The sequence below is a fragment of the Dendrobates tinctorius genome, unplaced genomic scaffold, assembly GCF_039654945.1.
Source record: "Dendrobates tinctorius isolate UK_male_01 unplaced genomic scaffold, ASM3965494v1 ptg000038l, whole genome shotgun sequence".
Lineage (NCBI taxonomy): Eukaryota > Metazoa > Chordata > Amphibia > Anura > Dendrobatidae > Dendrobates > Dendrobates tinctorius.
In genome coordinates this window covers 18,757,064-18,780,130 of record NW_027361706.1, presented here as the reverse complement: position 1 = coordinate 18,780,130, position 23,067 = coordinate 18,757,064, and the positions used below count along the sequence as shown (strand labels likewise).

General features: G+C 43.1%; 1 protein-coding gene across 2 annotated transcripts in view; it reads right to left on the bottom strand.

Moving 5' to 3' along the window:
- Positions 1–23,067, bottom strand: part of SYN2 (synapsin II) — a 434,838-nt gene that overhangs the window by 30,403 nt on the left and 381,368 nt on the right. For both annotated transcript variants that reach the window (XM_073574250.1, XM_073574251.1), the window contains exon 11: positions 6,494–6,554. In XM_073574250.1, the coding sequence (XP_073430351.1) occupies positions 6,494–6,554 (61 nt within the window). The remainder of the gene's footprint in view (positions 1–6,493; positions 6,555–23,067) is intronic.

The following is a 23,067-nucleotide window of genomic DNA, read 5'->3' as shown; positions in this document are numbered from 1 at the left end:
TATACTCTACCTATCTCTTGTACAGCATATATACGTTTTTCCATTAAAGTCTGCCAATATGTTTAATTTCTGACTCCAATTATCAAGTGCTACATTCTACTTTTGCAATCTCCATTATCAGTGATGCCCTCTCAACTCCATAGCCAACACAATATTACCTGACTCGTCATCATGGCACCACCATTTGACAAAAACCTTGTTATGGTTTGCACTATTTGGGTATAACCTTGTCTTATTATAAAAAGTTTCATGATTTACAATGACAGTCTATAAAATGAATCATGCATGGAAGATGAGGAATACAATTGCCCGTGTTCACTGTACGTATCAAATGATCTATTTCTTTACTGATTTCAAATTTGGCTACTTTAAATGTAATGGCGATTATAGAATGACATGAACATATATTTAGAATTATTGCAAAAATTATTTAAACCAAAATATAATATGACATAATGAGGGTTTTAACATAAGCAATATTTTTGCTACAAAGGAAAGGAAGCATTGAGTTAACAATAGAGCCAATAGCATAAATGATTTATAGCCACAAATACACGCATTAAAGAACAAAAAAATACCCCAAAAAGGTGGACAATCCTTTTTAATGGCAGAATCTACTGACAATGTAATCTGTACGTGCCCAGTCTGACCCCTCCAATGTCTGTTCTTGGGGGGGCGAAGTTCATTGGATAAAATTGATTTTTTTTTTTCAAAATTTTGTTTTACTCTCCACTACTCAACCATATCTGTGGGAATATTTCAGAGAAAACAAAAATCTACATTTTGGAATAAATAGCTAATTTTAGATATTGGCCCAAAAAAACTTTTGGAAATGTTTCTTCTACCCTTAGTATATTACAGTAAATCAGTTCCTTTCTGCAAAAAAAAAAGCAAAAACAAAAGTTAGCTATGATAGCAGAGTTTTTGAGTGGCGGGAGAGCGGAGACTGAGATTGTTAAACCAGAAGAGCATATGCGTCCATTGTTGCTCTCTTCTGAGACTGGAGATGGACTTTGTAAAGGCTGTTCACACGATGAGTTTTTCCCCCCGTGGAAAAAAAAAGCCCCGTTTTGCAATAAGAGTAAAATTACCGAGAATTTTGAGTCTCATGGACACGCTGCTTATTTTTTCCTTACAGATTTGAAACATAAGAACATTTTTTTTTTCCAAATTTTGAGTTTTTGCAGCGTTTTTCACCCATTCAAATGAAATGGGGGAAAAAACCCATTAAGGGATTGTCGGGAATTTAACATTGATGGCCGTTCCTTAGGATAACTCATCAATGCCTGATCAGTGGGGGGGTGCAACACCTGGCTCCTCCGCCGATCAGCTGTTCACGGCGTTGGGGAACTGCTCAGTTGTGGAGTTGACTGTATATTGATCAAATCAATAGGGCGTTGATATGCAGTACCTTCACATGACCACTATTCCTTCGACCATTCCTGGTTTTGGAATGCAAAATAATGACCATATATTGAATATTCTATTGTGCCGGGCTTCATTTTTGGAGAAGAACAGCACCGTGTTGGGTTTCCTACCCTTCAATTTAGCAATTGGTTGGGGTCTCAACACCCTGATTACTACCTATCAAAATTTTTGACTTAATTTTTTAGAAAACACTCAGTATGTTTCAAACTGCATTTACTCTTTAAAAACAGTACCAGGGAGACCTTTAAAAAAAAATGTGGAAATTAATGGCTAATGGCAATTCCTTCCATCAACAAAATGTCCGGCCAGATGGAAAAAACGGGCACTGATTTTTTTTTCGGAAACCCTGTCAACAAGATAAATGATCCAGCATGAAACATTACACAGAATCTGTCTCTATCACGCAAAAAAATATTGTCCTTAATAAAATCTGATTTTTTTTTATCACTTTTTATTCCTACTGAAAACACTGGGGACCTTTATGAGGTCAATTCACCTTTCAATTTTCTACAGGTCAAGGCAACTGAGCCAGGAGTAGAGAAGCTAAATGGAAGCAGGCAGAGTCCCTGCGACTCCGTACTATGTATTTCCTCCTTTAGCGAACCATGTAGAAGTAATATGCACCATAATTACATGAAAGCAAACACCGGGAGCTGGTTGTCAATCTGTCGTGGAGTCAGATGTATTACAATAGATATTCCGTTTGCTATAAAACGATAATAATTAGATTGTTTGGACCCAAAAACCATACACTGAAGGCAGATGTTATTTCCTTTATTACACATTAAGCTGTACAAGAATTTTCACATAAATCACTGCAGTCAAACATCCATCATGTACTCTGTGCCACATATCTGGCTTTGTACAAAAAAAAAAAAAGAAAAAAGTCTAACAAACAAGAAAAAAAAAAAAGAAAAATAATAAATACATAAAATCTACATTTTAAGACAACTGACCCGTTTCCCACAACATTGCACCGAAACATGCTTACATGCCAAAAATATATAGTAATCTCAAATGTTACTAGCGGCATTTAACATCTTTGTGTATTGTAGAAACAGGATTTAATCCCTTGGCTACCTGTGTTGGCTTAAAGGGAATCTAAGAGTAAGATCAATTCTCCCAAACTGCGTATAGGTCTTGGAATTGCAAATCCACAGACACCTTTATATCTTCTATCTGCTGCTGCTGCATTCCCATGTATTTAGCATTTTCATTTATATGCTAATGAGGCATTAAGTGCTCGGCGGCATGTCAGAGCACTTCCTAAGTCTATACCTCTCCAGATTGTTTCTCTCAGCCTTCTTTAGCTTGACTGATATCTCACTGTCTGATTTCCTAGGATGGTGGCACACAGGCAGTGAGCTGTCAATCAAGCTAAAGAGGCTGGTTCTGGCTGGCAAAACAACTTGGTGAGCCAAAGGTTCAATAAGTGCTCTGGCACGCCTAGAGCGCTTCACGCCTCATATGCCTCTAAATTAAAATGCTAATTATTTGGAAATGCAGCATCAGATAGACGATAGAAAAGGTGTTGATGGATTTATACTTCAGAGACCTGCATGCCCATGTATATACATAATTTGGGGGGCTGATCTTACAGACAAATTCTCTTAACACACTTTCCTGCTGCCAAACTGTGCAAACAGAATGACTAGAGGCTCAAGCGGTGGGACCCACACATAACTGCATGCACCAATTAGGACCAATGTTCATATGGTTCTACTTTTAGACAACCAATGTAAGTGACAGGTAATAAACTAGAAGCCAGTAAGGCCGTTGTGAACCTACAATCACTATTTTAGCTGCACTTCAGAGTCAAAATGACAAAAACGTGATCATTGCTGTACAATTGTATTCCTCAAGCCCCCATTGCCATTTCTTCCTCGTATTCAGTAGTGAACGCTTCCACAGTCGTTAAAGTGCAACGGACTTAATAGTCTGTCATGATAAATGATGTCTACTGTCGGTCAATGATAGGAGCCCTTGGATAAGCTATTCCGGACACATGGGCATTTTTGGGGGGCAGAGTAAATACAAACACACATAAGAGAAAGGATACACGTTGGTATAGGGAAGACTCTGCATGGGAACGGGAACATGACCAACACGACACTTGTGACACAGAGTTAGTGAAAGTAGTAAGAAAAGCACTTTATAGTTCCATAATAATAAACTGAAAAAATAAATTATTATTAAAACTCATGCTAAGATTTAAAGGAAACCTGTCACATTGAACATGCAGTCCGATTTGTGAGCGGTATGTTACAGGAAAAGATTTACGACAACCTACATTTTACTCATTTCAATCCATGTTCATTCTGAGCTTAGCCGTCTAATAAGTGTTTCTAATAACTGATGGCCATCTCTGTATGAATACTCGCACAAGAAATAGTCAAATCCTATATAAGACCGCCCACTGGACTCCTACACCTAGAGTGACAAAGAATTGAAATGAAAAAAAAATGGCCGATTCTATTCCCACAAAATTACCGTATAAACTAATCTTCTCTGTTCCTACTGTTTCACAACATGCTGCCTGCAGATGGGACTGTTTGTTTAATGTGAATTATTTCATTAGAGAGGACACGTCACTTGATGTAAATGCCGCTGTTCTCCTGAATGTGGAATAGTTTTTCTTTAGCTCTTTCGTCTCTCCGTTCCCGCGACATGGCCTCTCTCTTTCCGGTATGTGAATCAAGTTTAGGTTCCGAGTGGGCGTGGTCTTCAGCTCTTTGTAGGCACATTCTTGAGGACCACACCCAGTTGTCTAAGATACTAGATTTATACGCAGCAAAGAGAGGCCGTATCTCAGGAATGGAAAGGTGCAGGAACCAAAAATAAACAACCGCTAATTCAAGAGAACAGCAATATTTACTTCAGGTCTAAACATGATATATTTATTACAAATAACGGGTCTTGGTTAAGAGAGATGTAAGAAATTAAAAAAAAAAACATGGTTGCTTTTTTTTTTTTCCAGAAACAGTGCCACTCTTGTCAGGTCAATCTAATTGTGTAAATCTGCCTTCAAAGAGCAATCACGATTTAAATTCTTAGATGGCGCTGACTTAGTACTAAATACAGCCCATGGACAAGAGTGATGCTGTTTATGGACAAAATCATTTATGCTTTTACAACTAATTTGATAAGAGATGATCAAAACATTTGAAGGACCCTGGTACTGCGCCCAAGTCAAAAATCTGTGCAACTGTCACCTATCTGCTGGTGCCTCTTCTGATTAGTAGGCCCGGCACAATGTCATGCGTACATCACACCGCAATGCCAATGTCACCTCAGATCTAGAAGTTGCTACGGGTTTTCCGGCCAGGCAGGAGGCAATGGCAAAAGCTCTGGTTTAGAGACCACAAACTAGCAAAGTGGCCGCTGGACCAAGGTCCTGCAAATATTTTTATCATATTTAAATGCATTCCATCTAAAAAAAAAAAAAAAGCAGAATTAGAAGACTAAAGAAAGTCAGAATGTCACACTGGTGACGGTCTACTCAAAACCGGGTGAGGTTCGCCTTGGAACCTATCCTCTAACCAACCATCCGTGGTGTCATGAGCCTTATTAAAGCACCTCTGCCAGTAAGAACAAGTCCTTCAGTTTCTGCAGATATTTTGCAATAATCAGTGGTGACTAACGGACAAATGGAACATACGTCATAAAGAATTCAACAAGTAAACCGAAAACGCGCGTTGTGGAGACTATGTCGAACCAAAGAACTAAAACCGATGAAGGACCATCCATACTAACAGGATAAAGCTCAATATTACACCTTATATATCTAATTGAGAAGACAGAGGGTTCACAAATATAAAGTATAAATATATCACCATCTTTTCTAATCTGTACACGTCCTCCGACATCTCACTATAGGGGGGGATCTATCCGTGCCCATAGTTAGCTGACCCGAACGGATTGTGATCTTTGGATCAACGTAAGAATGAAGGCAATAACCGTTCTACCCATAACCCTTTAAGCACAGCATGATTGCCTATTGCCTCTTTGGGTAGTGCTAAGCTATAAATCAATGCGAGAGTCACATCACACGATATGGCTATTGAGAGATACATGTAGCAGAAGAAGAAGCCGAGAAACACTCTCCGAGCTTCTGTGTACGGTAATATTTACATCCCAGACTGACGACAAGAACACAGTATAAAGAATAAGCAAGTAGGTTGCGAAGGAAGGCGATCTGCAGAAGTCACGATTCCATAGATCTAACTTAAGATTTCTATAATCACTCGCTCTGTGTTCTTAGGTAGCCACAAAAGCCAGGACAGAATAGGTGGACTACATATCACACTTTGTCACAAATATTGCACTAGTGGCCTATCAATATGGCGTGCAAATCACACTTACACGAGAATGCTTAAAAAGTACCGACTGCACACCTCCGCATGAGTATGTCATTTTATGGAACCACGGAACAGACAGTACTAAAGTCCATGTTTACTAAGTCTACTCATGCTAACAATGACAGCAAAAATCTATAAAATTACAAAAAAAAAAAAAAAAAAAAAAAGAGAGTAGCCCCCGAAATTCAACAGCCCAGATAAACCTGGATTTAAACTCATTAATCTCCGTCATCGTTTCATGCAAGTAACCGAGTAATCTCGAAGTCAAGTGTTCACACGCCATCACACACACATACACGCTTGATGGAAAGTCTGAGGATTGAAACTCGAGTTAGTCGGTATTATTCCGCACAATACGTAAAAAAAAAACAGGTATCATAAACAGTCAGGTTAGACTTGAAAGAGGCACAATTCTGGGTATACTGGTAACATCAGCTCTGAATCACAAGTTAAACAGAGAAAAGAGAAGATAGAGTCACAGGCGAGGACACAGAGAGGGAAGGACTAGACAGAAGGAGGTGACACTGCATAGAAAAACACAGTCCAGGTCAGCACTGAAACATGGCAAATACTGCACAACATTTGTTTTTTTTTATGTTTTTTCTTTTTTTTTGGCTAGAACCCCTCTTCATCAACCCCTCACACAGCCTGGACTTGTTTTGGTCCTACTGAAACGCCATTACAGTCGAGAATGTACTGCAAACAACCTTGGGGTGGAGGTCGTTGTGCTGGAATCTTGCTCTGCTCGGATTCTTTCATCGTTCCGCTCTGAAAAACAGAAATGAGAAACAAGAATTTGATGTACCATTTCCAGATCTGGACTTTACCAAGAAGAAAAAAAACACAAAAGGAACAGGGAAAGATTTAGGACCTAGTTACTGGAATAGAGATTATGATAACATGAATGCATTTTCCTGCTATCAAGCACAAAAAAAGGGCAATAAAGGTCTCCAAGACATTCCAGAATATTACATTGACAGCCTATCCTTGGATGGACCACAGTGGTTACTTCACAGCAGAGCTTTGTGGAGTAATGTCCATATGATAGTGCCGGTACCGCACCTTATCCATGGTTAGCCACCTTCACTTCAAAGTGCTGAGCTGCAGTAGCGGGCACAGTCACCCTGGAATGGACATGGGAATCCATGACACTCCTTCTGAACCTGGTGCTTGGGAATGAGCCTAGCTCGTCTTCCAATAGTAATAAGAAAATCTGAACTTATTTAATGTTCAAGAATATGTGGTGTACTAAATGCAAAACACAGAAAAAGTAAAGTTTTAGTCCTAAGTTGGACTTTCTTTAGACATTCAGATTGTAGGTAGGCCAAGGACCATAGAGAAAGAAACAGAATTCAAGCGCTATGTGGGCAATCAAGAACAAGGACTCATAGGGAAGTCACCTAGCGTAATCTGGGTCTCTGACATGGTGACATAAATAAATGGGAGCTAAACAGCGAGCTGCACAGAGTACCAAGCTCCAGTACGCCAGGGTGAACTCTACAGCAGGGCCTCCCACATACCATGTGCCATTTATATCCTGGTGATACTTTTATGGGGCAGAAAGGTTCCTTCTTCTGCCTAAAGGCCCCCAATCACACTACAGAGCTGTCAGTCGAATGATCATTTGGCCAACGGCTGTCTCTCCTGGCTCCTGTGTTCTCTAGGACAGTGCTTATGTCCACAGAGAACAAAAGGATCAGGTGTTGAAATTCAGCAGTTCCTTCTCTGCCGCCGCAGCATCATTTTGGCCCATACTCATCAACTGTTAGACCATCCCGCCAATAATGCCTCAAGGGGACCGGACAGCTGACACATGTTGCCCAATCCAGGGGCATCATGTATCAGACACTAGCTGCATGACTTCAGCCAAACATGTTTGACTCTAAAATGCTGCAGCGTTTCAGAAAAAAACTTTTAAAAGCCGCCAGGGGACGGAGTCGCACAAGAATATAGTTGGACAGATGGGTCTCTGATGGCTGCTCCCCACTGACAGTTTTCTCCCTGCATGCTTTTATGGGGGGAAACCTGTCACTCCAGGGCAGCGGGTGTAGGAGAACGGAGCATAGGAGGCAAAGTGTTGAAAGCTCTGCGTCCTCCAGACTTTAACAAAACCCTGCGGACCTATTTTGAAGAATAGTTTCAGAGGGGATAGAATTAGGCAGTGTGCCGATCAGATGACAGTGACAAAACCAGCCTTCGTCATAGAAGGTCAACGCGCAAAAACGGGAGGTGATTTGGTACCTGGAGAGGTGGCAGATGCTCTCGCTGCAGCTCCAGCAGCCGAGATAGTAGGCTGCAGCCATGGGTACCAGCCAAGCCTGGACATCCGAACGGTCTTCCACACCATCCCAGCCACTGGGATGGGCAACTGATTGGCAGCCACCAGTCTAATATTCTGCCCCTTCCTTGACCGGCTGGCATCAAGAAAGAGAGTTTGAAAGTACTTTTCTAGTTAGTTATATATGGAGGTGGATACTCTTAGTTTGCACCTGCACACCTGGTTTCTGTTTGGAAGTGACAGTCAATCTTTTGTTAGTCAAAAGTACTCTTCTGGCTATTTTAGTCACTGATGAGGCCCTGGGAATACCTGGCTAGAGACTTCAGCCTGGGCCAGTGAACGAAGAAGACGTGTAAGACTGGCTGCCACTTTCAGCATGGACTTTCGGTACCAGGCGTGGGCAGGGGGAGGGCTGCAGACCAGATATGGTCCAGCTGACACTAGAGCGGCCCACAGTGCATTGATAGACTTTGTAAGAAGAACGTGCAGCTAGTGAGATGGAGCAGCGGCCCTCGTCAAGGTCCAGAAAGCCACAGAAACGTCTAGAGACTGTACCTAACAAATACTGGATTTGACCCCCACTAGAACTAGGTTGGACAGTAGACTTAGAGCCAATTCTGGATTTTCTTGTTGCATACTGACTCATATACCTCTGTTACATAATTGCTTGTCAAATACTCTGTAAATATTGTCCTTTTGTGATTTGTCATATTCAGTATCTCTGTTTTAGTTCCGTATTGCTAATCCAATAAGTAAATTGTTGTATCTACCTGGTGCCTCCTCTCGTCTACTAAGTTGCCAATCAATTTCACATGGAAACAACAAGAAGAATATATTGCTTTCATAAAAAGATGTACATTTTATTGAAATAATAGAACCAGCAATATATACAAAAAGGGATGCATTAAAAAGAGGGACCTACAATCAAGGCTGTGCACAATAGTGCCCGGACAGCGCTGAAAAATTCATATAATGAGCATACAATAATTACAATAATGGCGAAAGAACAACAAGAAAAATTACATATGGTAATTAGCTTAGCGCTATATAAATATGCATTGTCAAACCACTAAACGTCTATTGCCACCCAAGACCAATAACAAGTATGCTATTCAGATGACAGAATCAACTCACATTATGCTCACAGGCTGCTAATAACACACATACCCGAATCCATATGAGAAACAGTTTAAAGTAAAAGAGATGATTACACCTGTCATCCAAGGCACTGCCCGCTGCACAAGCGATGGAGTCCCTCTGCCCCAACGCACGCTTCGCTTATTTGGGAGGTGATCTTTCCCGGTGCCTGTGCACTGCAGTACTCTGCTCTGCCCTCAAGAGGGCAGAGCAGTGTGCCTGCGCCAGAGCCGTGATGGGAAGCAAAGAAGAGGATGTCATCGCTAGAAGATGGGAGGCGCCGGACCGCGACACCCATCGGACCCTGACTGCCCCTGGGTGAGTATAATATAACTTGTTTTTCTTCTCTTTCAGGTTATATTGGGGGCTTAGCTACAGCATTACAGAATGCTGTAGATAAGCCCCTGATGGTGGTGGCCGCATCTTATAGTCGAAAAAGTAGGTGACAGATTCCCTTTAAAGGTACAGCGGTGCCTCCTTTAACCAACCACCTGGCCACCTAGCTTGGAAAGTTTATTGGCCTCTTACTAGTGGTTGACTGTAGCTAGGAAAGCACTCCACGGCACAGGATTGTGTTGGGCTTTTTGGGTAACGTCGTGTCCAAGACAGTCGTCTTCCAATGCCTATCATTTGAGGACAAACTAGACCAGAAGAAAACCTACAGCATAGAACCACTGTAAAAGTAAAGAACTTCAATTTTAGCTTCAGAAACAACATTGACTATTGACTCTCATTGCTTCATTTCATACAATGGCCGCCTCTTTTGTGTATACAGTAGGGAACAGGAAGACTTCAAAGTTCAGCCGGTAAATTAGCCTGGCTGGACTTTAGCTGGTGAGGCGATCCTACAGCCTGTTTACACATGAAAAGTATCATCGCATATCATGAAAAGTGTGATTACGTTCCCAAGAATATAAATGCATGACAGAACAGGAGCGCCATATAAGAGCAAACATTGTGCTAGTCATTAACTGCACTAAATATATTGTGTCACATCTAAAACCTTTTTACAGCATCTAGTAATATGAAATTCCCATCCTATGCTGGATGTTTAAGCACAGTCGTTACAGGAGCAAGTTACTCATCAGCCAACATCTCGCCAGAGAAACGTCCACGGACGGGAATACAGGGTTCGGTTTACAAGTTCTAATGTCTCTTGCCAAGTTTTATTTACCTTGTCTGTGATGTCTCAGGAGGATATAAAACCAGAGGCAACAAAGATTCATGATCCATAAAAACATTTCACAAGTCCATGAAAATCATAAAAACTGCAGCCTACAGATGTTTCAAAAATGTCATTTCAGTTTGTTTGAAAGCTGAACTTTTTTTAATGATTTTTCTGTTTGTTTTTGAAAATGCAGAGTAAAAAATGTATGTAAAATTACAGAATCCATAGAAACAGGATGAGCATTTTCTAGAACTGATTCTTGTGTAGGGTTAGACCATGTATATCAAAGCCTGGAAAATCCCATAAAAGGTCATTAGAGAGAACCTCTCCAGTTCCATGACTGTCCCCACTATATCTGTGTGCATGCCAATTCCTCTATTCTGAATAGGCATTTAATTTGCCATAATATTTTCTAGGTATCTATTATAAATGCAACAATATTATGGCAAATATATTATACTAGATGGAGGCCCGAGGGCAGTAATGTCACGATGGAGGCAGGCTTTGCAGCACTGATAATCTCTCCCGCCATGTGCTCACCCACCTATCCACTCTCTCTTTCCCAATGTGCTGACTTCTCTCGTCTGTGCTCTCTTCTTTGACCTGTCTACCCCATGTGCTATCCCCCTTGTCTGCTGTCTCTCTCCTAACTGTGCTGTCCCGTTTGAGCTGTCTCCCCCACCCCTGTGCGCTTTCTCTCTTCCCCATCTGCTGTCTTCCCCTTTCATGTCATCTCTTCTTTGACCTGTGTACCCCATGTGCTCTCCTCCTTGTGTGCTTTCACTTTCTCCACCATTGTGCTGTCTTCTTCCCTCATGTGTTCTCTTGTTTGAGCTGTCTCCCCCCTGTGTGTCCTCTTTCCTATGTGCAGTCACCCCTCCCCCTGTGATAAAATGAAAGCAAAGTAGGTAAAGGTAACATTTTGGTGCATACGGCGTATACAGTGTGTGGTGCGTACGGCGTATACAGTGTGTGCGTCTGCGTGGTGTGTGTGTCTGGTGCGTACGGCATATACAGTGTGTCTTTGTGTGTGGTGCGTACCGTGTATACAGTGTGTGTGTGATGCGACGGTGTTCCACTGGTGGTACCGCGCAATAGGTTGGTACCACCAGCAGTTTCCATATTGAGATACCATCACTTGGGTGTCCCAATATGGCGGTCAGTGAACTTCCGCTTAGAATTTTGGGATTAGGACACATCTGGATGGAACAGGATGTGAAGACATTACAAGGTAATTATATACTAGATTGGCAATGAACATGCTAACGACTCAGGACTATTCCGGCAGGCGTGCCTTTTCCCTTACTAGTCATGGTTCGGATCTTTAGCTCATGTCTCTTTGCGTGATTGCATATATAGGAAGGAGAGAAGTCCGGCTTTCAGGATCGCGCTGTTCCAGTCCAAAGTTCACAAGGAGTTAATCCAAGGACCAAGCAGTGATTATAACTTTCTTTTTATTCCATAAACTCTACGCGTTATAATCACTGCTTGGTCCTTGCATTAACTCCTTGTGAACTTTGGACTGGAACAGCGCGATCCTGAAAGCCGGATTTCTCTCCTTCCTATATATGCAATTCTAGTGACCGGCTGATTGCTGCAGTTCATCGGATCCTACCCATTTGTGCTTATGGTTGTTGTGTTCCACACAACTGAACCAGGTGAGTGGATCCATATCTGTGAAACGTTTATATCATTGGATAAGACCCTATTGTGCGCTTCTGTCTCCCCCTTTCTTTGCGTGATTGACAGCCTCGATACACTCCTTGTCGTGATAACTGGAAATCTCCCACATGCAGGCGGTGTGCTTGCGGTCCTACAAGATGAGCGGTAATGTATGGAAACGAGCACAGTATGATTAGTGGATCTGTGGCGGAACTAGTCTGGGGGTAGAGACGCCCCGCCGGACTAGTCCTGCCTTATCAGCATGTCCAGAGCTTCAAAATTAAAGTGCATTTCTAAAAAATAGCAACAATAGTATGGCACATGAAATACCTTTTCACAATAAAGGAGTCAAAATGCTTACCACCACAGTGACATGCTTCCATTTTCTCTTTGTTTTTCAGAGCTTACTGGGATAGGTTTATGAGAGTTAACTAAAACCTGGCCATCTCTCCCAACACACTCACATACATGAAAGCTTGGCATTGCCTGATGCTTACCTTCGCCGACATCAGATGGTAAACTGGGCCAATCAAAATCAGCAGGTTCGGCTGACTTTTATCTATAGCCTTGAGAGTACCGGAGATTATAACCATTCAATGCTATGAAGCTTCAGGAATTTCAGCATTAAAGAGAAGCTGTCAGTAAGGTTACCCCCACCAAGCTTAATATTTGGGCACGTAGGTCTTTGAAATGTAACTCCATAGACACTTTTACATCCAGCATCTATTGATGAATTCCAGAGAAATCTGTCTTATAATTTTTATGCAAATGAGGTGTTAAGAGCTCAGGGTGTAACAGAGCACTTCCCGAGCCACTGCCCATCTAGGATGTTTACTCGCCAAGTCTCTTTAGCTTGTCGATAGCTCACTCTCTGTGTGACGTCAGGCGCCAGGGAAGAAAGGTGACAGAACTAAAGTTTTTCCATCATCATATTTCTTTAAAAAAATACAATAAGATGCGATCAAAATATTACATCTTCTCCAAAATCTTATCAATAAAACCATCTGCTTGCCACGCAAAAAATAAGCCTTCACACAACTCCAATGATGGAAAAATAAAAGCGTTAAGGGTCTCGGAAAATTACAACATTTTTTATGCAATATAATTTATTTATTTTTTTTACAAACTTTGGAATTTTTTTTCATCACTTAAATAAAAAACAAAAATCTATGTAAGTTTGGTGTAATCATACTTAACTGGAGAATAGTGATGAGCGAGCGTGCAGGGATAAGGTGTTATCTGAGAATGCTCGGGTGCTATCCGAGTGACTTCTGCATGCTTGAACACTATGTTCGAGTCCGCGCAGCTGCATGTCTCGCAGCTGTTTATAACAGCCGCATCACATGCAGGGAGTTCCTGTTTGTTAGGCAATCCCTGCATATGTTGCCACTGTTGAACAGCCGCGAGACGTGCATCCCCTAGGATTAGAGCATCAGAACATTACTTTCCGCCCAGGCCAAGTAATAATTGTCATCATTTTTTGTGCCGCCCAGTTTTTCCTGATATAAACCAAAAGACTGAAAATAAAGTTATAAAAAGACTAAACAAAAAACCCTGTAACGAAGTAGTCCAAGTAAAATGAATGGCAGGAAATCAATCCATGTAAGAAATGTTGGCTTGGAATGAACTCGTTGTCCAGGAAATAAGGGGTCAATATAAACTTTTCGTTTTGGGGCTATTCCTGGCTTTTACATTTTCACAGGTCGCATGGTTGGGTGCATTAGGGCAATGGTCCACGACGTAGACATCCACAAGCTATACCACTACAATAACAATCTACATCCTGACGAAAGGATCCTATAGCTGTGTAATGGAAAAGCCAAGCATCTCATGTGAGACTTTATTCTAGACAAGGCATCGCTTCATTAAAATAAGGCTTTTTCTCCTAATGGTCTCCAATTTTATTTATCCATGACTATTTTTTTTTCCACAATAGGCCTAAAAATTAGCATACAGATAGTTATTACCATCCTGTCTGTTATGCAAGGCGCCGATCTATGCCGGCACAGAGCGGTCATGTCAACAGAGCACTTCCACTCTATAGATGGGGTGTGACTGCCATCATGCTGATTGACTGCCGGCTCCCCGCTGCCTACCTGCTGTAAGCTGGCTGTCAATCAGCATGAATTCAGCAGGCATGCCCTGTCAACAGAGCAGCTCGGAAGAAGAAGAGCTGCTCTGTTGGCATGGAGCAGCTGAATCGCCGCCAGGAGCGGTCAGTGACTGCTCTGAGCTGACACCGGGTATAACAAGCAGGTAGGTAGCAACTGCTTGACTGTTAGTTTTTAGGCCCACAGTACCAATAAAAACAGTCCTGGATGAACCCTTTAAGTGTGATTAACATTATCTAATGTCTAGTAAAAGCAAAAAACATATGGCCCCAGTGCAAAACTGTGGGTCTCCTTTACACACCTAGAGTTCCTAAAAATGTATATATATATATATTTATTTTTTTAATAGGGTTGTCTCATCATCAGTACAACCCCTTTGCATATACCCTAGCAGGCCACAACCAGGGGCTTGATTATGACATTTTCTGCTCTATTAAAAAAAAATAATAATATATATTATATTGATCTTTAGAGGGAACCTGTCAGGCAGTTCATGCTGCCCAATTCCACTGCAATATACTTTGACCATATCGGATGAGACTATAGAGACGAGATAATGCCCCAGGCCGGCTCTTCCCAGCGCTGCTGCAGATTTATAGATATACATAGGGAGAAACCTGCAGCAGCGCTGGGAAGAGCCGGCTCAATGCTAGCAATAAAAATGGCAGCTCTCCACTTAAAAATTAATCCTCCAAAACAGTTTCCTCCACTAAAAACACAAAAGATTACAAATATCGGAAAATGGTGAAACAAGCAAAAATGTTTTCTTTTACGAATTTCTGAATTATTTCCCACCATTTAAATAAAATATGTAATCTTGCTATTACCATAATCATAATGACCTGGAGAATCACGATACCAGATCATTGTTACCATACAACGAACGCCATAAAAACAACCACCCCAAATAATTGAGGAATTGTGTGTATGGGGGGGAGGGGGGTTTCCCGCAATTTAAATGTATGGTACTTGGATTTTTTTCCTGTTTTCCAGTATGTTGCACAGTAAAATGAACGGTGTCATTCTAAAGTACAACCTATATAAACAAAAAGTAAGGCTCTTGGAAAGAGACAAGGTAAAAATGAAAAGAAAAAAAAAAAAAAAAAAAAGGGGGTTAAGCACCATCTTGTGATGGTAATACATGAGCTTACAGTACACTGCAATCATGCTAATAATCTCTCACTGAAGGTCAGCCTAGTCTATGCCTGCAGGTGATTGCTCCATGATTTTCAGTTCCCTTCCGTAAAGTAGTTTTCTTTCTAACAGTGCACAATGACCAAGTTACAAGTGATTACTAATGGCAGAAAATAATCGTACAAGTCGTTAAGTAATTATTGCCTAATCACTGCAAGCACATTGACCTTGAAGAAAATCCAAATGAGCAGAAATAACTCAATGCCAGAGACATAGTGCCAACAGCCAACGCATAGACCTGGAAGGATGACAGTAAGACAGGTAATAGTGCGTTTATTTTTTTTTTCTTGAAGAACCACAGTTGAATGCTATATTTAATGAGGACTGTTCAATTACTCAGTAACCTCCACAAGAAGCCCATGGATGTGCCCATACAAGTCTATGGGTGCGTGTGAAACACTGAACTGCACTCAGATGCCTCCCGAGTGCAGAGCGATTGCAGCTTTCCCCGTCTCCTTCGCACCCATGCTACGATTCTCTGATGCGAGGGGCTCAGAGCATAGAACACTGACACTCGGCTCCCGGTCGCATCAGAGCTGGCATCCGATGCCATACGTTGGTGTAACTCCGACCTTAAATGATCCGCTTTTCATCAGTGTTTTGGATGACATTTTTATCAGTGTGTCATCAGTGATTTTCTCCTCTTCCTTCGGGCTTATACAGACTGTTCTTATACGACTGCTCTCTGTGGTTTTCTCGGATAGCACTCATACCTGTGATAGTCTATGGGACCATTCACATGTCCGTGAGTTTTCGCTGATCAAAATCAGCCATGGAAGTCAATGGGTCCATGAAAAAATCTAATGACATCTGAATCCGGTGCAATTTTTACAGACTGTCTGAATTTAGAATGTGGATATAGATATTTTTAGGCTGCGTGCACACGCTGCAGATTCACCTGCGGATTTTTCCACGTGGATTTCCAGGTAAAACCACAGGTAAAGTGACCTGCGGTTTTCCTGCGGATTTGCCAGTGGTTTTCCCCTGTGGATTGACACCTGGACAATGGAACAGGTGTCAAACCGCTGAGGAATCCACAGAAAGAATTGACATGCGGCGGATTTAAAACCGCAGCAAAACCGCGTGGAAAAATCCGCAGCATGTGCACTGCGGATTTGAAATCCTATTGGATAACATTGTACTGTACACTGTCTGTGGAACTTCTGCGGATCCGCAGCAGAATCCGCAGCGTGGGCACATACCCTTAATTTCTCAATGTACAAGAAACTTGGATGACACTCGGACCAAACTCTGATCAAAGTCTGATTAGAATAATTGGTCCATTTTTCTTGTGTGTGAAGGAGCCCTTACTATGTGATGGTCATTTTTAATTCTGATAGTCCATCTGGAGAAATGTCAGCCTTAAATGGAAGAACATGGTCGGCAATAGAGATGAGCGTCTTTTGCCTTTTTTCGGGTCGAGTCGGGTTTCATGAAACCCGACTTTCGCAAAAGTCGGGTTGAACGAAATTGGCAGATTTTTGTGAAAAGTCGAAGGCCAACTGAAACACGAAACCCAATGTAAGTCAATGGAGAAGAAAAGTCGGCAGTGAGTGGAGGACAGGAAACACACCTACAGTGCCCATTTTAATGCCAAAAGCATAAATTCTTATAACTTAAGCTTGTCAACCTTAATTTACTTTATAATAATACTTACGCATTGAAAACTGGGGGTTATTTGGCTAAAGTTGTGGGGGGGGGGTAGGGCTGGCTCCAGATTTTCATGGGCCAGGGCCAAAGAGTGTCACTGGGCTCCTTTAACACATGCCACAATTCATGATCCTCTGATACGGCAGAGATATAGCGGTATAGTACAATGAAAAATACTTCACTTTTTACATCTCATGACTGATATCCATTTTAAATTCTCCAATAGCTCCAAAAACAGACAGTATATTACTCCATACAGTATTATGGCCAGCGCATAGTGCGCTATACAGAGTAATGAGGCCCATATATTTCTCCATACAGAATCATTGGTCCCATATAATGTTCGATACAGTATATGATGAGCTCCACATAATGCTACAGTATATGTTGGTCCCCATGGATGAAGCTCCACTGTCTTATGGGCCCAAATTCTCATCAGGGGAAATGCTGAAGACTTGTATCGGAGTGAGGTGGAAAGAATATGTGACTGGTGTAAAGCCAATAATCTTGTACTCAACACTAAAAAAACTGCTGAGATGGTTGTGGATTTTAGGAAAGATCAACATGAGATACTTCCAATCTACATCCATGACGAAGTGGTTCTTAGGGTCACAGAGACCAAATTCCTTGGTGTTATCATCTCTCATGATCTTAAATGGGGGAAAAACGTGGATGCTGTTATAAGAAAAGCACAACAGAGGATGTTCTTCCTGCGTCAGCTGAAAAGATATGGTTTGTCTAAGAATCTGCTGATCTTATTCTTTAATGCTGTCATCAGATCTGTGATTTGTTCCTCTCTGATAGTCTGGTATGGGGGAGCCACTGCGCATGACAAACTCCGCTTACAAAGGACTTTCAGAACAGCAGAGAGAATTATAGGTTCCCCCCTGCCTAAAATCCAGGATCTTTATGATAAGAGTATTCGATCCCACGCATTGAAAATTTCATCCGATCCCTCTCACCCGGGACACTCCTCATTCCAACTACTCCCTTCAGGACGTCGCTTCAGAGTCCCCAAATGCAGCACCAACCGCCATATGAACAGCTTCTATCCACTCTCTGTTCAACAATTAAATCGTCATGTGTAGACTATATACTGTATCTGTCTTGTTAGATGTTACTTGTTGTATCTGTTGTTATATATTATGTTGCCTCTTTGCCACAAAGAATTCCTTGTATATATGTAATATGTACTTGGCGATAATAAATTTGATTTGATTTGAAATAATGCTCCATATATAATGGGCCCCATTTCTAATGCTCCAGTGCATAATGGGCCCTGTAAATGCTGCTGCAGTGACTGATGTCCACCTTTGGAATGCTCCAGTGTATGGTGGGCCCCATATATCATTCTCCAGAGTATAGTGCTCCCCAAAAATTGCTCCCAACCTTTAAAACAATTAAATAAGTCTCCTCGTTAGGGAATCCCTGTACTCTGGACTCCTCGTCATCCCCATCTTCCATCTCTCTGCACTTGGACTGTTTAGGCAGAGGGAGTACAGACGTGATGTCATCGTGCTCTCTGACCAGAATGTCACTGTCAGGAAACGCGGAAGACGTCACGGCGGAGGAGCAAGGAGAGGTAAGTATTTCAACTTTGTAAGTGCTGCTATCCTTACCAAGCAGGGGGGGGCCACTCGTTGGTGATGGCACAGGGCCCCTCATAGTACTGCAGTGTGTCTGACGGCGTGTGTATGACGGGTGGGGGTGGACGGGTGTTGGTGGGCGTAGTGGTCTGGGTCAATGTTCCAGCAGAATCATCTAGCATTGGCTGGGCATCTGTGCACTTGTGGCTCCCCAAGGAGAACGTTCGCCACAGTGGCATTACCTTCCTCCTAGGGAGTGTGATGTCATGCTTGTGAGCAACGAAGGATCTCTCTAGCAGGTAAACCGATCGTGCGGCGTTATTCCCACGAGTCACGACCCTCCAAACAGCGTCCATGAAGGCAAAGTGTTTGGTTTCCGGGGCCAGTATGGTTGCAAAGCTGAACCTCAAAGGAATGTCCAGAAGGGCACCACCAGGAGTGGAGCCTGTGGCTTAATTGGACTCAACACAGGCAACCTCAACCATCCAGCCACAGAAAAGATGCACACACTGCAAGCTTAATTCCGTTAACGAACGAGACTCCGTCATGCCCCCACGGTCCGCATCCAGCTTACTAGAGGGACACGCGAGGCTCTGGCACCCGAGATCGGCCAATAACAGGTCTGTCATGCCCTTACATGTCCGTGGCTGCATGCGCGCTACACTGAAAGGACCAGCGTGTGTCGCTTACAGGTGCAGATAACCCACTGAACACCGTTAGTGATGGGGATCTGGGATTCCAATTCTTCCCCACAAACGAGGATTTCCCAGTAAGTGCAGGTCAACCGGAATTCCAGAAAAAAGGAAAAAATGAAGTGTCCAAACCACAGGTGCTGTAGCTTGCTTGCTTAACAGCTGGGCTCTTCTGCTGAGTAGCACACAGTTCTTACCTAAACAGGCGGCATAGCTTGGTTCACGGGTGGCCAACTCTGCTGAGTAGCATACACAGTTACTAGGCTCAAAGTATTAAGCGGTGTAAATGCATTAAAAAACTGGTTCTTTAATAAATAGGCGGCATAGCTTGGTTCACGGGTGGCCAACTCTGCTGAGTAGCATACACAGTTACTAGGCCCAAAGTATTAAGTGGTGTAAATGCAGTCAAAAACTGGATCTTTAATAAACAGGCGGCATAGCTCGGTTCACGGGTGGGCTCCTCTGCTGAGTAGCAGACACAGTTAGTAGGCCCAAAAGGGTTTTAATGACAATATGCGCTAAAAAATTATTAGAAGCACACTCGGTGTAGCTCCTTCACAGGTGTACTACACCGCTGGCTACCAGACACCGCTACTATGCCGTGAAACTGTCTATTATCTTTGAAAACCATTATTAATGTGAAAATAAAGTTGCGCTTTTGTTTAACGAAACAGAAACTCAAACATCCGAATTTTAATCAAAGTGTTGTACTTCGATGAACGGATCTAACACCGCCCAAAACAGCTAGAATTTGAACTTGGCTAACAGTTCCACTCAAACACCACTCATCTGTAATCAGGAGGCAGACTCAGATGGTCTCAGGCACAGTATGGATTCGACAGATTGCAGAAAGTTGAGAAAGGGTACAGTATCACCTGATTAAAGGTATATATAGCATAGTTTACACATTAAAAATCTATGTCTATAGATCAGGAGGCAGACTCAGACGGTCTCAGGCCCAGTATGGATTTGACCAGATTGTACAAAGTAGAGAAAGGGTACAGTATCACTGGATAGCAGGTATATATAGCATAGTTTAAACATTTAAAATCTCCTTGTTCTCAGTATGGATTAGACAACAATCTAAAAAGTAGAAAAAAGGAAATGTATTTGAAGCGTACACCAGTATACACTTTTGGTGGTATTTTTAAATCTTCATATATATTTCTGTCTCAGTAAGACAGTCCAGACTCTCCGCAATAGGAAATGAGATGCATAAAAGTACAGACATAAAGTCTAGTGATTGCAGAAATGTAGGAATTGCTAATCACGGGAAAAACTCCAGGGAGAATTCTCAGAGGCGATGCTAACCCTCAATTACTTTGTGTGTGGAGACAGCGAAAACAGTTCTTTGTGAAGAAAGGGTTGCTGTATTGCAGTACCGTTGATCCCATCACCGTTACTCATCTCCATCATATTTTGATCCCAGGGAGAAATGTAGACATGGTGCTCACTGCCTATCATGATCTGTCACATAACTTTGGAGTGCAAAAGACAGAAGCCACAGGCCGTATGTGATTCTATTGGATTGGCATGAGAGGACACATTTAAAAATGTGCGCAGGAATGTCACGTCTGTGAGTAGGAAAACAGTGAAAGCTGATGATAAACCACCACTGCATCTCATTGTGAGTGGACGTCCATAAGAAATGGAAGCCATTGATCATCTGAAGCTAGAGCCCGGCCAGCAGGACAGGGCATAGCTACGTCTTAACCATCATCTATCAGTTCACCAAATTTGTAGTGGCAGTCCCAGTGAACGATTTGAAAGGCCAGACTACACAGCGGAGGAGCAGGGAGAGGTAAACATTGCAAATGCTGGGGCCCTGCCCAAGCAAGGGGGGTACACTCGTGGGCGTCGGTACTGGCACTGGGCCCCTCATAGTACGCCGGTGTGTCTGACGGCGGGTGTGCACCACCACCGTCAGAGACACTTGATTGCACTATGAGGGACCCTGTGCCAGTGCAGGCGCCCAAGAGTCGGGCCCCCCACCTGTCCAGGGCAACGGCACTCGCACGGTTGCGTGCGCTAGGTGTTGACCCCAGCCATGGGGGGGAAGGCAGCCCAGTTAGGGAGGTTTACAAAATGGCATATGCTGATGTTGGACATTCAGCTCCTGCAAAAGGCGAAATTGGGCAAGTCTGAGGAAGAGGAGGACCAAAGCAAGCCATTTTTCTGGCAACCTATGTGTCATCAGGGGAAGGTGGGACAAAATCCTTGGAAACCCATGCATGGTTCATTTTAATGAAGGTTAGATCATCAACATTTTGGGTCGACAGATGGGTCCTTTTTCTGTCAGGATTGATCCAACAGCACTGAAGATTCTTTCCGATAGCACACTAGCAGCTGGACAAGTGAGCTCCTGTAAGGCATATTGTGCCAATTCAGGCCAGGTGTCCAGTTTAGTGGCCCAATAGTCAAAGGGGAATGACCTGTGAGGGAGAACATCGATATGGGACGAGAAGTAGTTTGTAACCATAGTTGACAACTGCTGTCTCCTTGTCACTTTCAAACGATGCAGTATTACCAGTCGCGTGAGCGGGACTTGAAAAATCAGTCCACAACATGGTCATGAAACCCCTGTCTCCAACGCCACTTCTGATGTGTGCACCACGAACACCACTTCCAAGTTGCCCCGGGCCCCTACGGCTCGTGTGAGAACCATCACCGCTGCTGTGTGCTGGGAATGCCTCAACCAACCGGTTTACCAGAGTTGCTTGTTTGTTAGCCAATATTAGGTCAAGGTACTCCTGTGGCATGATGTTTTGGAATTTGCCTTTATAGCGTGGATCCAGGATGCTGGCCAACCAGTAGTCGTCATCGTTCATCATTTTGGCAGTGCGGGGGTCCTTTTTTAGGATCTGCAAGGCATAATCTGACATGTGGGCCAATGTTCCCGGTGTCAATGATGCATTGCGAATGCTGGGTGGAGGAGCACTTTCTGGCAAACCACATCCCTCCAGTCACGCACAAACCCTGTACCAGACCTTGCCACGCCAACATTTTCTCTTGCCCCATGAGAAGCATCCTCCTCCCCTAAATAATCATCCCCATCATCAACCTCCTCTTCCTCCACCTCGTCCAGGAGAGGTCCCGGAGCAGACAATGGCTGACTGTCATCAAGGCTTCCCTCCTCCTCTTCCTCATCATCCTCGGCTGCAGACGCCTGGTCCTTAATGTGCGTCAAAGTTTGCATGAGCAGACGCATAAGTGGGATGCTCATGCTTATGATGGCGTCGTCTGCGCTTACCAGCCGTGTGCATTCCTCAAAACACTGAAGGACTTTACAGAGGTCTTTCAGCTTCGACCACTGCACACCTGACAACTCCATGTCTGCCCTCAAAGTGCCTGCCCGTGTATCCTCCCACAAATGCATTACAGCCTGCCTCTGTTCGCACAGCCTCTGAACCATGTGCAGGGTGGAGTTCCACCTTGTTACAACGTTGATAATTAGGCTGTGCTTGGGAAGGTGAAGCAATCGCTGCAGCTTCTGCATACGACTGGAGTGTACGGGCGACCGGCGGATGTGCGAGCACAGTCTTCGGACCTTATGGAGCAGGCCTGTTAAATCCGGATAATTATTGAGGAAGCACTCCACCACCAGGTTCAAGGTGTGAGCCAAGCAAGGTATGTGTCTGAGTTTTGAAAGGGCTATGGCTGCCACAAAATTCCGGCTGTTATCACTAACTACCTTGCCTGCCTCAAGATGTAGACTGCCCAGCCATGACTCAGTTTGTCGCTGAAAGTAGTCGGCCAGTACCTCCGCGGTGTGTCTGTCGCCCAAACACATCATCTTCAACACA